This window comes from Ranitomeya imitator, chromosome 1 (genome assembly GCF_032444005.1).
Source record: "Ranitomeya imitator isolate aRanImi1 chromosome 1, aRanImi1.pri, whole genome shotgun sequence".
NCBI lineage: Eukaryota > Metazoa > Chordata > Amphibia > Anura > Dendrobatidae > Ranitomeya > Ranitomeya imitator.
Window position 1 is genome coordinate 902,450,256 of NC_091282.1, and position 17,926 is coordinate 902,468,181.

General features: G+C 39.8%; 1 protein-coding gene across 8 annotated transcripts in view; it reads left to right on the top strand.

The window, feature by feature from the left end:
- Positions 1-17,926, top strand: part of PTPN13 (protein tyrosine phosphatase non-receptor type 13) — a 376,092-nt gene that overhangs the window by 199,259 nt on the left and 158,907 nt on the right. For all 8 annotated transcript variants that reach the window (XM_069743364.1, XM_069743366.1, XM_069743365.1 and 5 more), the window contains one exon: positions 15,950-16,045. In XM_069743364.1, coding sequence (XP_069599465.1) covers positions 15,950-16,045 — 96 coding nt within the window. The remainder of the gene's footprint in view (positions 1-15,949; positions 16,046-17,926) is intronic.

Sequence of the window (17,926 nt, forward strand, 5' to 3'; positions counted from 1 at the left end):
ACAGTGGTTTACCCCCACATATGAGGTATCAGCGTACTCAGGACAAATTGGACAACAACTTTCGTGGTTCAGTTTCTCCTTTTACCATTGGGAAAATAAAAAAATTGTTGCTAAAAGATAATTTTTGTGACTAAAAAGTTAAATGTTCATTTTTTCCTTCCATGTTGCTTCTGCTGCTGTGAAGCACCTGAAGGGTTAATAAACTTCTTGAATGTGATGTTGAGTACCTTGAGGGGTGCAGTTTTTAGAATGGTGTCACTTTTGGGTATTTTCAGCCATATAGACCCCTCAAACTGACTTCAAATGTGAGGTGGTCCCTAAAAAAAATGGTTTTGTAAATTTCGTTGTAAAAATGACAAATCGCTGGTCAAATTTTAACCCTTATAACTTCCTAACAAAAAAAAATTTTGTTTCCAAAATTGTGCTGATGTAAAGTAAACATGTGGGAAATGTTATTTATTAACTATTTTGTGTCACATATCTCTCTGGTTTAACAGAATAAAAATTCAAAATGTGAAAATTGCGAAATTTTCAAAATTTTCGCCAAATTTCCGTTTTTATCACAAATAAACGCAGAATTTATTGACCTTTAATTTACCACTAACATGAAGCCCAATATGTCACGAAAAAACAATCTCAGAACCGCTAGGATCCGTTGAAGCGTTCCTGAGTTATTACCTCCTAAAGGGACACTGGTCAGAATTGCAAAAAACGGCAAGGTCTTTAAGGTCAAAATAGGCTGGGTCATGAAGGGGTTAAGGACGTAAAATGTAAAAGTTTGAAAGTTACACAATTTTCTAATTTTTCTGTCAAATTTTTGACGTTTTCCTAAACAGAAAATCTTATCATTCAAAATTTTCCGCTAACATAAAGTATAATGTGTCATGACAATTTTTCCAGAGTATTACCTCATAAAATGACACTTGTCAGAATTGTGAAATTTGGCCTGGTCATCAAGGTAAAAACAGGCTTGGGGGTAAAGAGTTAAAAGGGAAGCTATCATTAGAAAATTACATCTTGTTTACATCAGTTCTATTTGTTAAAAGTATAAATTTGCTTTCATTTTTGGTGTATATACACCATATATACCTGAGTATAAGCCGACCTGAGTATAAGCCGAAGGCACCTGATTTTTTTTTTTTTACCATAAAAAAATGGGAAAACTTATTGACTCGAGTATAATCTGGGTATAGATTGCCACCTCATCCCTATACTGGTATACATGACTCCTCATCCCCATCCTGGTATGCATGGCTCCTGATCCCTATCCTGTTCTGCATGGCTCCTCATTCCTATCCTTATATGCATTTTCCCCTCATCCCTATCCTGGTATGTATGATTTCTCATCCCTATCCTGGTATGCATGGCCTCTTCATCCCTATCCTGGTATACATATCCCCTCATCCCTATCCTGTTATGCATGACTTCTCGTCCCCAACCTGGTCTGCATGGGTCCCTCACCCCTATCCTGTTATGCATGGCTCCTCATCCCTATCCTGGTCTGCATGGCTCCTCATCCCCATCCTGGTCTGCATGGCTCCTCATCCCTATCCTGGTCTGCATGGCTCCTCATCCCTATCCTGGTATGCTTGGCTCCTTATCCCTAGCCTTGTTATGCATGCTTCCCCCCTCAAAAAATAAAAATAAATAAACCCTCCTACTTGCCTTCCAGCTCTCCCTCGGAGTGTTTTGTTCTGATGCCAGAAGCTGTTTTATGCTTGTAAGCAGCGCATGGCAGGGACTGCAAAAAGTGGAAGTCCCAAAATGGGACTAAGTAAAAAAAAAAAAAGTGAAACAAAGTAGTCAAAGTTGTTTTTGAATCCCTTTCTGACATTGGGTGTAATAGTACGCCAATGTTGGACTCCCGTTTGGTGCAGGCACCGGTGCTGAGCTCGCACCTTTTCAGGCACATGTCAGCTGATATATACAGCTGACGTGCCCGCAAGAGCCGCGGGTGGAATCGCGATCCTAGTTAAATGCCGCTGTCAATTTCTGACAGCGGCATTTAACTCGCGCTTACCGGAAGAGTGTCGTATATCCCACCCATTGGTGACCCTGTCACATGATTGCAGGTCACTGATGGGTCGGCATGACAACCAGAGGTCTGACTGTCTGATTAATGCCTATGTGTAGCAGAGGCGATCGAAGTAGGGGAGCTTCTATTCTCCCATAAAGACTATTGAAGCATGCAAAAAGTTTTAAATTTTTTTAAAATACCGTATATACTCGTGTATAAGTCGACCCGAGTATAAGCCAAGGCACCTAATTTTTTTCCACGAAAAACTGAGAAAACTTATTGACTCGAGTATAAGCCGGGTATGCATTGTCCCCTCATCCCTATCCTGGTATGGATGGCTTCCTGTCCCTATCCTGGTATGCATGGCTTCCCATCCTTGTCCTTGTATGCATTGTTCCTATTTAACCCTCCGTCACATACAATATTCGGACTAACGAGTTCACATACAATGTGCCTGTCAGGCGCCTGCTGGAACAATACCTATAATATCTAATGTTTGCAATTTCAGTGCTCTAAAAGTGATCAGTGACCTTCATAGGGATGTAATAAAAGAGACTACACATAATCAGTTGCAAAAAAAAACATTTACTTAACATAAAACTAATAACTATGAAATACAAACTTTTCAAAACTCCCGCCAAATAGTTCCCAGTTCGACTCTCTCAAAAAAATGTACAAAGAAAATTTTTGAACACAAACTTAATTTTAAGGTACCTTAAGTACTATTAAAAACATATTCAATCAGAAGTAGATGCTGAGGTTTCCCCAGAAAAGTCACACTTGCAGAGCAAATAGCAAGAATTACACACCATTTTTGCATGTGTCAGGCAAATTGCTTTATGACATTTGAGACATTCATAATTTGAAAGCCTTCTGGGCCGCTTTCCGTTTGGCAGGTGGTGCATCTCCTTCTTTTGTGAGGTGGTGCAGATGGTGACTTTTCACCATCATCTTCTGGGCGGAACCTTTTGAGCTGAACTATGGCTTCTTGTTCCATTTAGTATTTTTATCTTTTTCAATATAATATGATCCAACTTCTTCATCCTCACCACTGTCACCATCTTGCTCTGTTTCAGAATCCAGGACACATTCTTCCACCTCATCATGAGAATCAATCTCACTTTCCTCTCCTAAATCCTCATTCAGTGTGAGGTCTCTATCATCTAACAGCATGTTTGTTACTTCCTCAACATCAAGTTGTTTGGATAAATTGTACATTTTCCTCTCCATTTCAGCAGATAATCTGAAGCAAGAGAAGGAATATGTTAGGGAACTACTGTATATGCCTGAGCAGCACACTTTCTTTTATAAAATCTCCCTTATTTCTATGAAATATCCTCACATTTTGTGCTATACATTCATAAAACAAGCTAAATAAACTATTGTGATGAATAAAAACATAAAATACCAACCTTACTGAATGTGACGTATTCACATACAATGAGCCTGAGAGATCTGTGCAGCTATATCCTCTCCCCTGAAGCTCTGAAATCCAACTGTGATATCAGGTTTCACAGACCTTCAAGAGACAGGAGACTACCTGGAGGGAGGGGGTTTCCTCACAATCTGGTGAGGAAGGAGAAATGAAAGTAAAAGAGAAGCGCCTGTCAGATCAGTTGTATGTGACGGAGGGTTAAAAAAAAAAAACATCCTACTTACCTTCCCTGCGCGCCCTCGCTGCATCTCCTATCGACGCCAGCAGCTCTTCCGGCCGAGTGATCACGTGTCCCCGCTCATTAAGGTAATGATTGTTCACTTCACACCTATGGGAGTGGAGAGCAGTGAATATTCATTACCTTAATGAGCGGGAGACACGTGATCACTGCTGGCGCCAGAACGAGATGCAGCGAGGGTGTGCAGGGAAGGTAAGTAGGATGTGTGCTGGAAGCCTGCGGCTGTACGTATGCGCTATAAGAGCAATGATGATTCACTGCCAGCGGGCACAGGCTTTAGCCGCAGCAGCTGACTCCTGCCTCTGTGAAACACTGTTTTGCCGCTCCCCCTACCCTGCCATCTTTCTGGGACAGTGACTCGTGTATATGGCGAGGGGGACATTTTCGGCACAAAAAATGGGCTGAAAAACTCAGCTTATTTACGGTATATAAAAAAATATATATATATATAAAAGTTCAGATCACCCCCCTTTTGCCCCATTCAAAATAAAACAATAAAAGAAAATCAAATATAATAATAATAATAATCTTTATTTTTATATAGCGCTAACATATTCCGCAGCGCTTTACATTTTTGCACACATTATCATCACTGTCTCTGATGGGGCTCACAATCTAAATTCCCTATCAGTATGTCTTTGGATACACATATTTGGTATTTCCACGTTCAGAATCACCCGATATATTAATATAAAAATAGAATGAATCCAGTCGTTAAATGGCGTAACAAGAAAAAAAGTAAAAACTCCAGAATTACATTTTTTTTGTCACCGCTACATTGCAATAAAATGCAAAAGATCATATCTGCACCAAAATGGTATCAATATAAAAGTCAACTCGGCATGCAAAAAATAAGCTCTCACCCAGCACCAGATCACGAAAAATGGAGACGCTACAGGTCTCGGAAAATGGTTGTTTTTTAATTTTTTTTTTTTACCAAACTTTGGATTTTTTTTAACCACTTGATTAAAAAAGAACCTAGACATGTTTAGTGTCTATGAACTCGTAATGACCTGGAGAATCATAATGGCAGGTCAGTTTTAGCAGTTTTAGTGAACATGGTAAAAAAGAAAAAAAAACAACTGTGTTTACTTTTTGTGCAATTTCACCGCACTAGGAATTTTTTCCTGTCTACAAGATATGTTAAAACTAATGGTGACTTTCAAATGTACTTTGTCCGGCAAAAAAAAAGCCCTCATATGGCCATATTGACAGAAAAATAAAGAAGCTCAGGGAAAAAGAGGAGCAAAAAACAAAAATAGCTCTGGTCGTGAAGGGGTTAAAAATCACAAAATAATTAAAAAATATATAAATATATTGTACCCATAAATAAATATTATTCTGGAAAAAAATTCACAATAAAAGTACATTTATTTGGTATTGCCGTGTGCGGAATGACCTGACTATAAAACTGTCCCACTAGTTAACCCCTCTAGTGGACACCTTAAAAATGAAAAAAAAGAGGCAAAAAAAGATGCTTTATCATAATTTTGCCGGAAAAAATAGAATAAAACGAGATACAAAAGACTAATGTAAATATATATGGTATTGCTGAAAACGTCATCTTATCCCGCAAAAAACAAGCCACCATACAGCTCCATCAGCTGAAAAATAAAAAAGTTATAGTTCTCAGAATAAAGTGATGCAAAAATTATTTTTTTTCTATAAAATGGTTTTTATTGTGTATAAGCTCCAAAACATAAAAAAGATATAAATGGGGTACCGCTGTAATCGTACTGACCCGAAGAATAAAAACTGCATTACCAATTTTACATTACGTTTAACGACGTTTAAAAAAAACAAACAAAAAAAAAACAATTCCTGAATTGTTGTTTTGGTTTATTCTGCCTCCCAAAAATCGGAATAGAAAGTGATAAAAATGTTACGAGCCCAAAAATGGCACCAATAAAATCGTCAACTTGTCCCTCAAAAAACAAGTCCTAACGTGATGTTGTCAGCAGAAATATGGAACAATTACAGCTATCTAAATATGGCCATGTAAAAACTAGTTGTTTTTTTTTAAACCCTTTCTGACATTAGACGTACTAACGGGATAGTACCTCTAAGGCGATCAGCCGATCGCGACCGGGTGTCAGCTGACTATCACAGCTGACATCCGGCACTATGTGCCAGGAGTGGTCACAGACCACTCCTGGCACATTAACCCCTGGAACACTGCGATCAAACATAATCACAGCGTTCCGGCTGCATAGGGAAGCATTGCGCAGGGAGGAGGCTCGCTGCATGCTTCCCTGAGACCCTCGGAGCAACATGATGTGATCGTGTTGCTCCGAGCGTCTCCTCCGTCCTCCTCCCTGCAGGCCCCAGATCCAAGATTGCTGCGGGTCTCCTTCCGGGTCCTGCAGGGAGGTGGCTTGCAAGCGCCTGCTCAGAGCAGGCGCCGGCAAGCCTCCTGCAGTGCTTATCAGATCGCTGATCTGACACAGTGCATTGCAAAGTGTCAAATCAGCGATCTGACACTTTACCATGATGTCCCACCTTGGGACAAAGTGAAAAAGTACAAAAAAAATATTTACTTAAAATTAAAAATCCTAAATAAATAAAAAATATTGTTCCAATAAATAAATTTCTTTATGTAAATAAAAGAAAAAAAAAACAATAAAAGTACACATATTTAGTATCCCCATGTCCGTAACGACCCGACTTATAAAACTGTTCTCATCAGTGAAAACCTAAAATAAAGGCAAAAAACAATGCTTTATTATCATACCGCCGAACAAAAAGTGGAATAACACGCAATCAAAAAGGCGGATATAAATAAACATTGTATCGCCAAAAACGTCATCTTGTCCCGCAAAAAAACGAGCTGCCATACAGCGTCATCATCGAAAAAATAAAAAAGTTATAGTCCTCAGAATAAAGCGATGCAAAAATTATTTTTTCTATAAAATAGTTTTTATTGTATAAAAGAGCCAAAACATAAAAAATGATATAAATGAAGTATCGCTGTAATCGTACTGACCCGAAGAATAAAACTGCTTTATCAATTTTACCAAATGCAGAACGGTATAAAAGGAATAAAAAGTGATCAAAAAATGTCATGTGTCCGAAAATGGTACCGATAAAAACGTCAACTCCTCCCGCAAAAAACAAGACCTCACATGACTCCGTGAACCAAAATATGGAAACATTATAGCTCTCAGAATGTGGTAAAGCAAAAAAATTTTTGGGAAATAAAAAAGCGTCTTTTAGTGTGTGACAGCTGCCAAACATAAAAACCCGCTATAAATAGTAAATCAAACCCCCCATTATCACCGTGTTAGGTTTGGGGCTAAAGTTAGGTTTGGGGCTAAAGTTAGGGTTAGGGTTGGGGCTAAAGTTAGGGTTGGAGCTAAAGTTAGGGTTAGGGTTGGGGCTAGAGTTGAGGTTAGGGTTTGGATTACGTTTACGGTTGGGTTAGGGGTGTGTCAGGGTTAGGGGTATGGTTAGGATTGGGATTAGGGTTAGGGGTGTGTTGGGGTTGGGATTAGGGTTAGGGGTGTGTTCGGGTTAGGGGTGTGGTTAGGGTTAGGGGTGTGTTGGGGTTAGGGTTGGAGTTAGAATTGGGAGGTTTCCAGTGTTTAGGCACACCAAGGGCTCTGCAAACACAACATGACGTCCGATCTCAATCTACACAATTGTGCGTTGAAAAAGTAAAACGATGCTCCTTCCCTTCTAAGGTCTGCTGTGCGCCCAAACAGTGGTTTACCCCCAAATATGGGCTATCAGCGTACTCAGGACAAATTGGACAACAATTTTTGGGGGTCCAGTTTCTCCTGTTACCCATGGGAAAATACAAAACTGGGGTCTAAAAAATCATTTTTGTGGAAAAAAAAAAGATTTTTTATTTTCACGACTCCGTTATAAACTTTAGTGAAACACTTGGGGGTCCAAAGTGATCACCACAATTTAGATAAGTTCCTGGGGGGGTCTAGTTTCCAATATGGGGTCGCGTGTGGGGGGTTACTACTGTTTAGGTTCATCAGGGGCTCTGCAAACGCAACGTACGCCCACAGACCGTTCCATCAAAGTCTGCATTCCAAAATGCCACTTCTTCCCTTCTGAGCTCTGCCATGCGCCCAAATAGTAGTTTTCTCCCACATATGGGGTATCAGCGTGCTCAGGACAAATTGGACAACAACTTTTGGGGTCCAATTTCTCCTGTTACCCTTGGGAAAATACGAAATTGGGGGCAAAAATCATTGTTGTGAAAAAAAAATAAGATTTTTTTATTTTTACGGCTCTACATTATAAAGTTCTGTGAAGCACTTGGAGGTTCAAAGTGCTCAGCCCACATCTAGATAAGTTCCTTAGTGGGTCTACTTTCCAAAATGGTGTCACTTTTGGGATTTCCACTCTTTAGGCATATCAGGGGCTCTCCAAACGCGACATAGCGTACTATCTCAATTCCAGCTAATTTTGCATTGAAAAGTCAAATGATGCTCCTTCCCTTCCCAGCTCTGCCATGCGCCCAAACAGTGGTTTACCCCCACATAAGGGGTATCGGCGTACTCAGGACAAACAACTTTTGGGGTCCAATTTCTCCTATTAACCTTGGTAAAGTAATACAAATTGGATCAGAAGTAAATTTTTTGTGAAAAAATAAATGTTCATTTTTTATTTAAACATTCCAAAAATTCCTGTGAAACACCTGAAGGGTTAATAAACTTTTTGAATGTGGTTTTGAGCACCTTGAGGGGTGTAGTTTTTAGAATGGTGTCACATTTGGGTATTTTCTATCATATAGACCTCTCAAAGTGGCTTCAAATGTGATGTGGTCCCTAAAAAAAAAATGGTGTTGTAAAAATGAGAAATTGCTGGTCATCTTTTAACCCTTATAACTCCCTAACAAAAAAAAGTTGGTTCCAAAATTGTGCTTATGTAAAGTAGACATGTGGGAAATGTTACTTATTCAGTATTTTGTGTGACATATCTTGTGTGATTTAAGGGCATGAAAATTCAAAGTTGGAAAATTGTGAAATTTTCAAAATTTTCACCAAATTTCCATTATTTTCCACAAATAAACTCAAGTAATGTCAAGGAAATTTTACCACTACCATGAAGTACAATATGTCACGAGAAAACAATGTCAGAATCTCCGGGATCGGTTGAAGCGTTCCACAGTTATAACCTCATAAAGGGACAGTGGTCAGAATTGTAAAAATTGGCCCGGTCTTTAACATGCAAACCACCCTCGGGGGTAAAGGGGTTAAAAAGTGTCTTTTAGTGTGTGACGGCTGTCAAACATAAAAACCCGATATAAATCTGGTATCGCGGTAATTGCACCAACCCGAGGAATAAAGTCGCCTAATGACTTATACCGCACAAGGAATGGCATAAAAAATAAATCGATTCTTCACATGCTGTTGATTTTTTTTCATTCTGCTTCCCAAAGATTGCAGTAAGGCTCGGCACACATTTATCCTGCGCTCTATGCTGAGCACTTATACTGGGGTTTCTGTGTAAGTCCCTTCAAATGTGATGTGTTCCCTAAAAAAAATTGTTTTGTAAATTTAGTTGTAAAAATGAGAAATTGCTGGTCACCTTTTAACCCTTATAACTTCCTAACAAAAAAAAATGTTTCCAAAATTGTTCTGATGTAAAGTAGACATGTGGGAAATCTTATTTTATTAACTGTTTTTTTGTGACATGACTCTCTGATTTAAGAGCATAAAATTAAAAGTTTGAAAATTGCAACATTTTTGCAAAATTTCTTGTTTTTTTTTAACAAATAAATGCAAGTCATATCAAAGAAATTTTACCACTATCATAAAGTACAATATGTCATGAAAAAACAGTCTCAGAATCAGTGGGATCCGTTGAAGACTGCCAGAGTTGAAGGGGTTAAATACATGTAACCCAAAAATCTGATTTAAGAAAAAAGGTCATTTTCTGATAATAGCTTCCCTTTAACTGGGCTTAGTTGAAAATGTGGCGTGTCCGCATGTGTCTGTTGCTGTCATTAAAGGGGTTGTTCAGGCTTTTCACAAATGTCTGCAGTCATTCTATTATTTTGTGCTAGCGGCGAGATCAGGCAGTTATGTGACTGTAAGTGTGTGATTTGCATACTTCCAGCCACATTACGACTAGACGTGTGTGGCCTTACTCATTGCTAGTGAATTGATTGATGCCTTTCCCAAGTCGGAATGTGGCTGAGAGTATGCACATTGCATAATTGTGGTCACATGACTGCTCTTTCTCACCACCGGCATTGGATAATCCTCATATGACACACTGAATCTGAGGATTCAGAAGTCTGCAGCCACACATAGTGAATGCAGGCTTTTCTGATAAGCCTGGACAACTCTTTTAACTGTCGGCGGTTACATGCCAATATCACCAAGTTCTTCGCTATCGCTAGTGATTGGCTGCAACTGTCACATATCAAGTCTACATGTCATTACTGAAATCTGGTGATCTTATGGGCAGCCATGATAGTGTCAGCATGGTAACAGAGATTGTAAAATCGTGATAGATAGCATAATAAAAATCTGAAGATAACATAAAACAAATTTGAAATAAACATGATTTTTGTTAGATCCAACGTCCGTTTCCCTGTTATATAAGAGAATAGGTTGTATAATAGATTGCAAGAAATGTAGTATCATTATTACCATGTAGTAATATACTGGTTACATGGAGTATATCCTGCTGTTGGTTTTTGTAATTGTAAATAAAATTGTTCTTGCTTGGCTTCAAATTAGAACTCGGTGTTAAGTTCTAGACAACCATCCTCACCAGAACATAAGGGACAGTCATAGAAACGTCGATCAAATGCTCCCTGAGCAATGTGAAAAGTGATGATGTAGACCTTTACGTAAAGATGGATTAGAATAACTGGGTAGTGTCACAGACAGTATCCTGTGCTGCTCGTTTCCCATAACACTAGACAAGACCTCTGTACAGCATTGTTTCATAACCAAACTACCGGTATATAAAATGTTGGCGGACATTCTTATTATACTGCTAAAGGGAGCCTGACATCCGATTGATACTTCCCGAACCATGGGCAGCATTATTCAGACACTGGCTATTTTTTTGCAGATGGGCATGTTTAAATCTGAAAAGCTGGACAGGGACTATGACCCCAATTCATCACCATTCATTGATGTTATTCATGCTGGTCTTGATGAAGTGGCATGTTGCTCTGAAACACGCCTGATTCATTAAAGGGGTTGTCTTATAGGGCTAAGAACTTACAGGCAGGTATTTGCTAACTACCTGCTCTTCTTCCCAGCGATAATCTCTGCTGGCTCCGGTGGTGACTCGCCTGCTTTATTTCACCTAACGTCAGTGGAGCAGCACCTTCTCTTCTGCTGTGCACTGTAGAAGTAGCAGTTAGACAGCGGGGAGCCAGCTGTCAATCAGCATGACATTGGCAGTGATGCCACATCGACAGAGCAGAAGAGAAGTAGCTTTATTGTCGACGTGACGTCACCAGAAGCTAGATAATCGCCGACAGGAGCAGTCCATGACCACTCTGAGCTGGCAGAGCTCATCGCTGGGTGGAATAGGCAATTAGTTAGCATCTACCCACCTGTAAGTTCTTAGTCCTGTAGGAAAAAATAACCAAAGTCCAGGATAAACCCTATAACACCTTCACGACATGCACCGTACATGTACTGCACATGTTTTGTCTCTCCCTTTGATGTGGGCTCCGGTGCTGAACCCACATCTTTTCCAGCACATGTCAGCTGTTTTAAACAGCTGACATGTGCCTCTAATAGCCGTGGGTGGATCGCGATTCTACCCGTGGCTGTTAACCTGGTAAATGCCGCTGTCCATCTCTGACAGCGACATTTAACTCGCGCTTCTGGTTAGCGCGCCGGAAATTCCGCCCATCGGTGACCCCGTCATGTGATTGCGGGGTCACCGATGGGTTGGCATGACAAGCAGAGGTCTCCAGCAGACCTCTATGGTTGTCACTGCCGGATTGCTATGAGCGCCGCCCGGTGGTCGGCACTCATAGGAAGTGAGCATTTCTGCTACATACAGGCGATCTGATCATCGCCTGTATGTAGCAGAGCCAATCAAAGTACTGCAGCTTCTAGTCTCCCATGGAGACTATTGAAGCATGCGAAAAGTAAAAAAAAAAGTTTTTAAAAATATAAAAAAGAATTAAAAAAATATATAAAAGTTCAAATCACCACCCTTTCGCCTCATTCAAAATAAAATAAAATTAAACATACACATATTTGGTATCGCCGTGTTCAAAATTACCCAATCTATCGATATAAAAAGAATTGGTAAACGGCGTAGTGAAAAAAAAGTCAAATCCCCAGAATTTTGGTAAATTCCAATCAAATGTGCCGTACCTCTTACGTATGTGTGTTGAAGCTTATGAGGATTTGACACAATTTGTGACATCCAATGGTACGATGACTGACTTTTGGATATGGCATCTGAATGACTGTTGTACACTTTAAGGTGTGGCATCTCTGTTAAATCCTAACCAAACATACCCCAGATGTGGGTTGGAGCTTATATTGATTTGACATTATTTATGACGCTCATTGGTGACCCATTGGGCCACAACTAAAACACACCGCCACTTGTGTGTATGCTCTTAGCGGACTCTGCACGTGCTGAGGGGCATACTTTCTCCCGCTAGGAAAAGGGTTTAAAGCACTTTATTAATTTTAGACTTCTTTATTGACAACTGAGTGGTTTTGTTTGCAGCTAGACCCTTGTTTACATCAGTGCCACGAAGTCTAAATTCCCAAGTTGTATTTTAGACCTAATTTCCATCTTGTGTTAAAGCTATTTCTTTATTTGTGAGTTTGGGGCTTGTAGTTGAGCAAAAAGTTTTTAATATGCTTGGGTTATTAGGTGGAAGAAAGATGAGTTATAAACCCTGCCGTTACAAAGATCTCACTGATGGATTCTCTGTTAGCTCATTATGCAATCTTCTATGTGTAATGATAGATGCCGCAGAAGCCAACTTTTAACATTTTTTAATAAAACCATTTTGCCAAAACACACGTTTTAAGAAAAATAAAAAAAATTGCCTATGAAATAATTCATATCCTTTAAAATCTACTTTTCCTATTTGTGTAGGCTCTGATCACAGTTAATTTTTTTAGTCATGTATTTAGTCACGCCTTTTAAACCCTGGCAGAGCCATTATAAGGGAATTTGGAATTTATGACCATGGAATACCGTAGTTAAGAATGGATATCCAACTATAGAAGCCATGAGGACAGTGTGAACAGAGCTTAGCTTGTTTTATTAGGTCTGCATTGCTGCGGTGTTTAGTACACTGTTCATTTCTGTGGTTTGAGACCAACAACTTAAAGTGACCTTATCAGCAGGATTGTGCACAGTAACCTACAGAGAGTGTCAGGTCGGCGCCGTTATACTGGCTACAATGATACCTTGGTTGATGAAATCTGTCTTGTGATTGTTGTTTAATATTTATTTTGAGTTAATGATATGCTCGCGCTCAGGGACAGCTTGTGGGGGGCTTCATGTGGTGCTCTGCTTAGATATTCACGAGTTTGGCGCCCGCACTTGCACAGTAGCCACACCATCTTGGAGGAGGAATTTATTTTTTCTTCTCTAGCAAGATGGCGCCGCCGGCTCATGCGCAATAGCAGCTATTGGATCACAGCCATGTACACAGATAGCTGCTACTGCGCAGGCGCGGCGGGCGCCATTTTAAAATGGTTTATTTTTTTTGTTATGCACCTCAGTAAAAGCGCAACCACATGTCTTAACTGCACATTAAACATGCGATGATGCTGCAGCGCAGGTGACACGACTGGCACTTGCACGCAGAATTTTTTTTTTTTAACTTCAGTATGTACAGAGGTTCATTATGCAAATGAGGGGGCAGGTAAGTGAGGGAGCAGTGACCTGTGAGAAGCCATACAGGTGAATACCTAATCAGAGCACCACATGCAGACCTCCCACAGGCCGCCCCGGAGCGCGAGCATATCATTAACTGAAAATAAAGATTAAACAACCACAAGACGGATTTCATCAACCAAGATATCATTTTAATCAGTGTGACGGCGCCTGTAGGTTACTGTGCACAGTCCTGCTGACAGGTTCTCTTTAAAGGGGTTCCCTTCACTATAATACTGATGAGGTATGTGGATTGGCCATCAATATTGGAACAGTGGGGGTCTGACATCAGTCCCCTTCACTATCAGCTGCTGTTTGCTCCAGCAGCTACCGGATGTGAACAATGTATGGTGCTAGAACAGTGAGGCTCCGTATATTGTTTAGTGGCTGCTCCTGGATACTGCAACTAATCTTGGATAATATCCCATCCTTCAGTCTCCTGGCTGCTAAGATCAGTGATTGGCTGCAGAAGTCACATGACTGGAATGGAATGTTATTTCAAAGATAAAGTCGTGTGCACTACTACTAGTGGTGCCCAGGTAGGTTCCCACACGATGTGATACTAAAAGAAAGAACCTGGCACTCAACTTAATGCTCGTGAGATTTTAATCGTAGTAGCCAAAAAACGTTTCGGTCCTATATCTGGACCTTCATCAGAGACAAGCGGGGATTCCGTGTCTGGACACAAGCACAGCAAGCACCTATCAGCGTGAATAAGTCCAGTCTGTGTGCCTAAACCTATCTGTGCAAATACCAGACGCAAACCATGCTGTGCCTTATATGACACTACAGTCATTCACTTTTTTCATCATAGTACGTAACTGATGAAGGTCCAGATATAGGACCGAAACGTTTTTTGGCTACTACGATTAAAATCTCACGAGCATTAAGTTGAGTGCCAGGTTCTTTCTTTTGGAATGGAATGTTATCCTATAACTTCCTATTTGAGTTAGACATCCGTAACTTTTAAATCCTTTACTTTTATGACAACCATAAATATATTCTTCCTCTTATTTACATAATGGTTCTAAAATGAAGAAAAAGGGCACGTCTGTACTTACTGCACCAAAAAAGTAATAGAGATATATAATATATTTTTTCATCTTTTATATTTTAAAAATTACAAAAAGGAAAATGGGCCGGTGCAAAGGTTTGGGCACCCTGTGTTGTTAGTACATAGTAGAACGTCCTTTTGAAAATATCGCAGCTTGTAAACATTTTTTGTTCCAGACAAGAGTCTTTCAGTTCTTGTTTGGGGGATTTTCATCCATTCTTCCTTGGGAAATTCTTCCCGTTCTGAGAGATTCCTGGGTCGTCTTGCATGCACTGCTATTTTGAGGTCTAGCAACAGATTTTCAATGAAGTTCAAATCGGGGTAGTGTGAGGGCCATTGTAAAACCTTTTGACACAAGGTTAGAGGAGGCTGGGTTTTTGGGTTACAGGAGCTGGGAAATTTGCATCACCTGGCCTTTCCTAACGATGATATTGAAGAAGCCAGAACCCTAACAAGCTAATTAAGGTCTGAAACCTTGGTTAAAGTTGTATGAGCACACAAATCTCAAAGGGTGCCCAAACATTTGCATTCGACCATTTCCCTTTTTGTAATTTTTTTAAATGTAAAAAATTACTATATATATTCTTTGCTTAAAATACAAAGGAAATGTCATCTTTAACTTTAGGCCTCTTAGAGATCATTTCATCTTCAATTGGCGTAACTCTTCACAATAACAGTAAGTTTGACCGTTGGTGCCCAAACGTTTACATGTCACTGTGTATGTGTGTGTATGTAAATATATATATATATATATATATATATATATATATATATATATATATATATATATATATATATATACTTTTTGTTTCTTCAGCGATCAGTCCAATGGTAGAGTAAAATATACCTTTTATTTATCCATTAAAAAGTTCCAGATTTCTTCAGTTACAATGTTGCATACATTCAATCCCTTATGGACGCCATGTTTCTACACCACATGTCTTTCTCCAGGTCCTGGAGCAATATTGTAAATGAAGAAATCTGGAACTTTAAATAAAAGGTATATTTTACTCTACCATTGGACTGATCGCTGGAGAAACAAAAAGTTTTTACTTTACATGTGTCGATTTGTCCAAATTTGTTTTCCTTGCGAACTGTAACCACAGGTTGGATATATTCCCGTTTCTTCAAAGTAGTGAGCTGGCTTTGCCAAAACTCTTTTTTATGTACAGTTGAAAAGTAAAAAGAAAAATAAGTTACAAATGTTAACATACTGCATTTAAAACAAATGCTCATGTGTTATTGTACTCCATGTTTTCTGTAATGATATTGCATTTACGGTGTATCATTCTACTCCTTGTTCTTCCTAATAGAATTACTAACATGATTGTTTAAATGACTTGTGTTCCTTTGTTGCAGAACCCGGAAGATTGCTCCAGTTGGCCCACAGTGATGACTATAGCACATCCAGTGAAAGTCCTTCGGTTTTGTCATCAGACCCAGAATTTAGACAAGGTAAAATGTAATAATTGGTGTAAAACTTAGATACAGTTTCAATTTTATTCTGTGTTGCTGCTAACATTGTAAAACTGCAATTCTCTTTAAAGGGGTGGTTTGGAGGTCAAAGAAATTTTTATCTAAATCCCTATCTATTTCATTCCGTAATCTAAACTGATTGCTAATATACCTGCACTAAAAAGTCCATTATCTAGCAGCTATTGTACCTTTTCCCCCTACTTCCTGTGGAATGACGCATAATTTGAGTATCCCAGTGCATTTTGAGATGCTTAAGTGAAGCATTAGGGCAGAGAATGCAGTGACTGAAACATCCTTGCTGAACTGAAGTGTCATCATTAACTCTTGCTTCAGGGGCGCGGCGTGTCCCTGCGCACTGTTATTGTGTGATGTGCATAGTGACAGCATGCACTCTGTGTTGCCGGCTGTAGAGCACACTGTCAGAGAGCGAAGTCAGGGTACCTAGCGTTCAGAGATCAGCCCCACCCCCTTAAGTGACAGTTTAGATTACCACATCAAATAAATAGGGATTCAGAGTAAAAATTTCTTTGACCTCCGGACCACCCTCTTAAGTCTAGGCCCAAACCATGTTTGGGGAAGACATTTGATGGGTACATCTACCTATGACTTCACATTAAGAATACTAGCCAAACCATTGTCTCAAACATGGAGTAAACTGAGCATTAGTTACTCAATATATTGGTGTGTATTTTTGGTGTATATTGCACTGCTTCTTAAAAGTAATCTGTAACCAATTATTTGCTATTAAATCTGAGAGCAGCATGATGTAGAGACCGGGACTCTTGATTCCAGTGATGTGCCACTTAGTGGGCTTTTCACTGTAGTTTTGATAAAATCACTGTTTTCTCAGCAGGAGATTATCACTACAGGACTAGAAAACCTACTGTCATGTAGTCCTCCATATTCATGAGGTCTGTGTAACCCCGCCCCTACCACTGATTGACAGCTTTTTACCTATCACATTGTATGCAAAAGCTACCAATCAGTGGTGTGGGCGGGGTAATACAGAACTGGTAGATCTGCAGCAGAGAATATCAAGATGAATACCTAGTAAGTGATACATCTCTGGAATCGGGGTCTCTGCCCCAACATCATGAAGCTCTCAGACAGGGTAGCAAAAACCTGGTGACATTATTACTTTTAAGGTATGTAAATTTTAGCTTACAGAGTGACGGCACCTTCTCCTGATTAGACAATGTATCTGACAAGTCCTCAAATGTTTTTCATTTTCTCAACCCTTTGGAAATAACATTAAGTGAATGCATCTGGCATTGCATGTGTAAAATGCATTAAACGCAGATTCTGCCATAGATCACTATAAATTCTTATTTCAGCCTAATGGTTGTAGCATTATTTTTTTGCTGGCCTTATGTTCTTACCAGAAAAGTCCCTATTGAAAGAACAAGCAGTCTGTAGCAAAATACAATGTAGGTCCTGTCTGTTTCTAGGCTTATGGCTCTTAACTAGAGATGGGCGAGTATACTCGTTGCTCAGGTTTTCCCGAGCACGCTCGGATGGTCTCCGAGTATTTGTGACTGCTCGGAGATTTAGTTTTTGTTGACTCGGCTGCATGATTTACGACTGCATGACAGGCTGAATACATGTGGGGATTCCCTAGCAACCAGGCATTCCTCACATGTACTCAGGCTGGCTAGCAGCTGTAAGTCATGCAGATGTGTCGACAAAAACTAAATCTCTGAGCAGTCACAATTACTCGGAGACCACCCGAGTGTGCTCGGGAAAACCGAGCAACAAGCATACTCACTCATCACTACTCTTAACCCCTTCCTGACATGCGCCATATACATACAATACAGCGCTGCTGGAGCGGTGTTCCCCCAAATATCCATGTATATACGC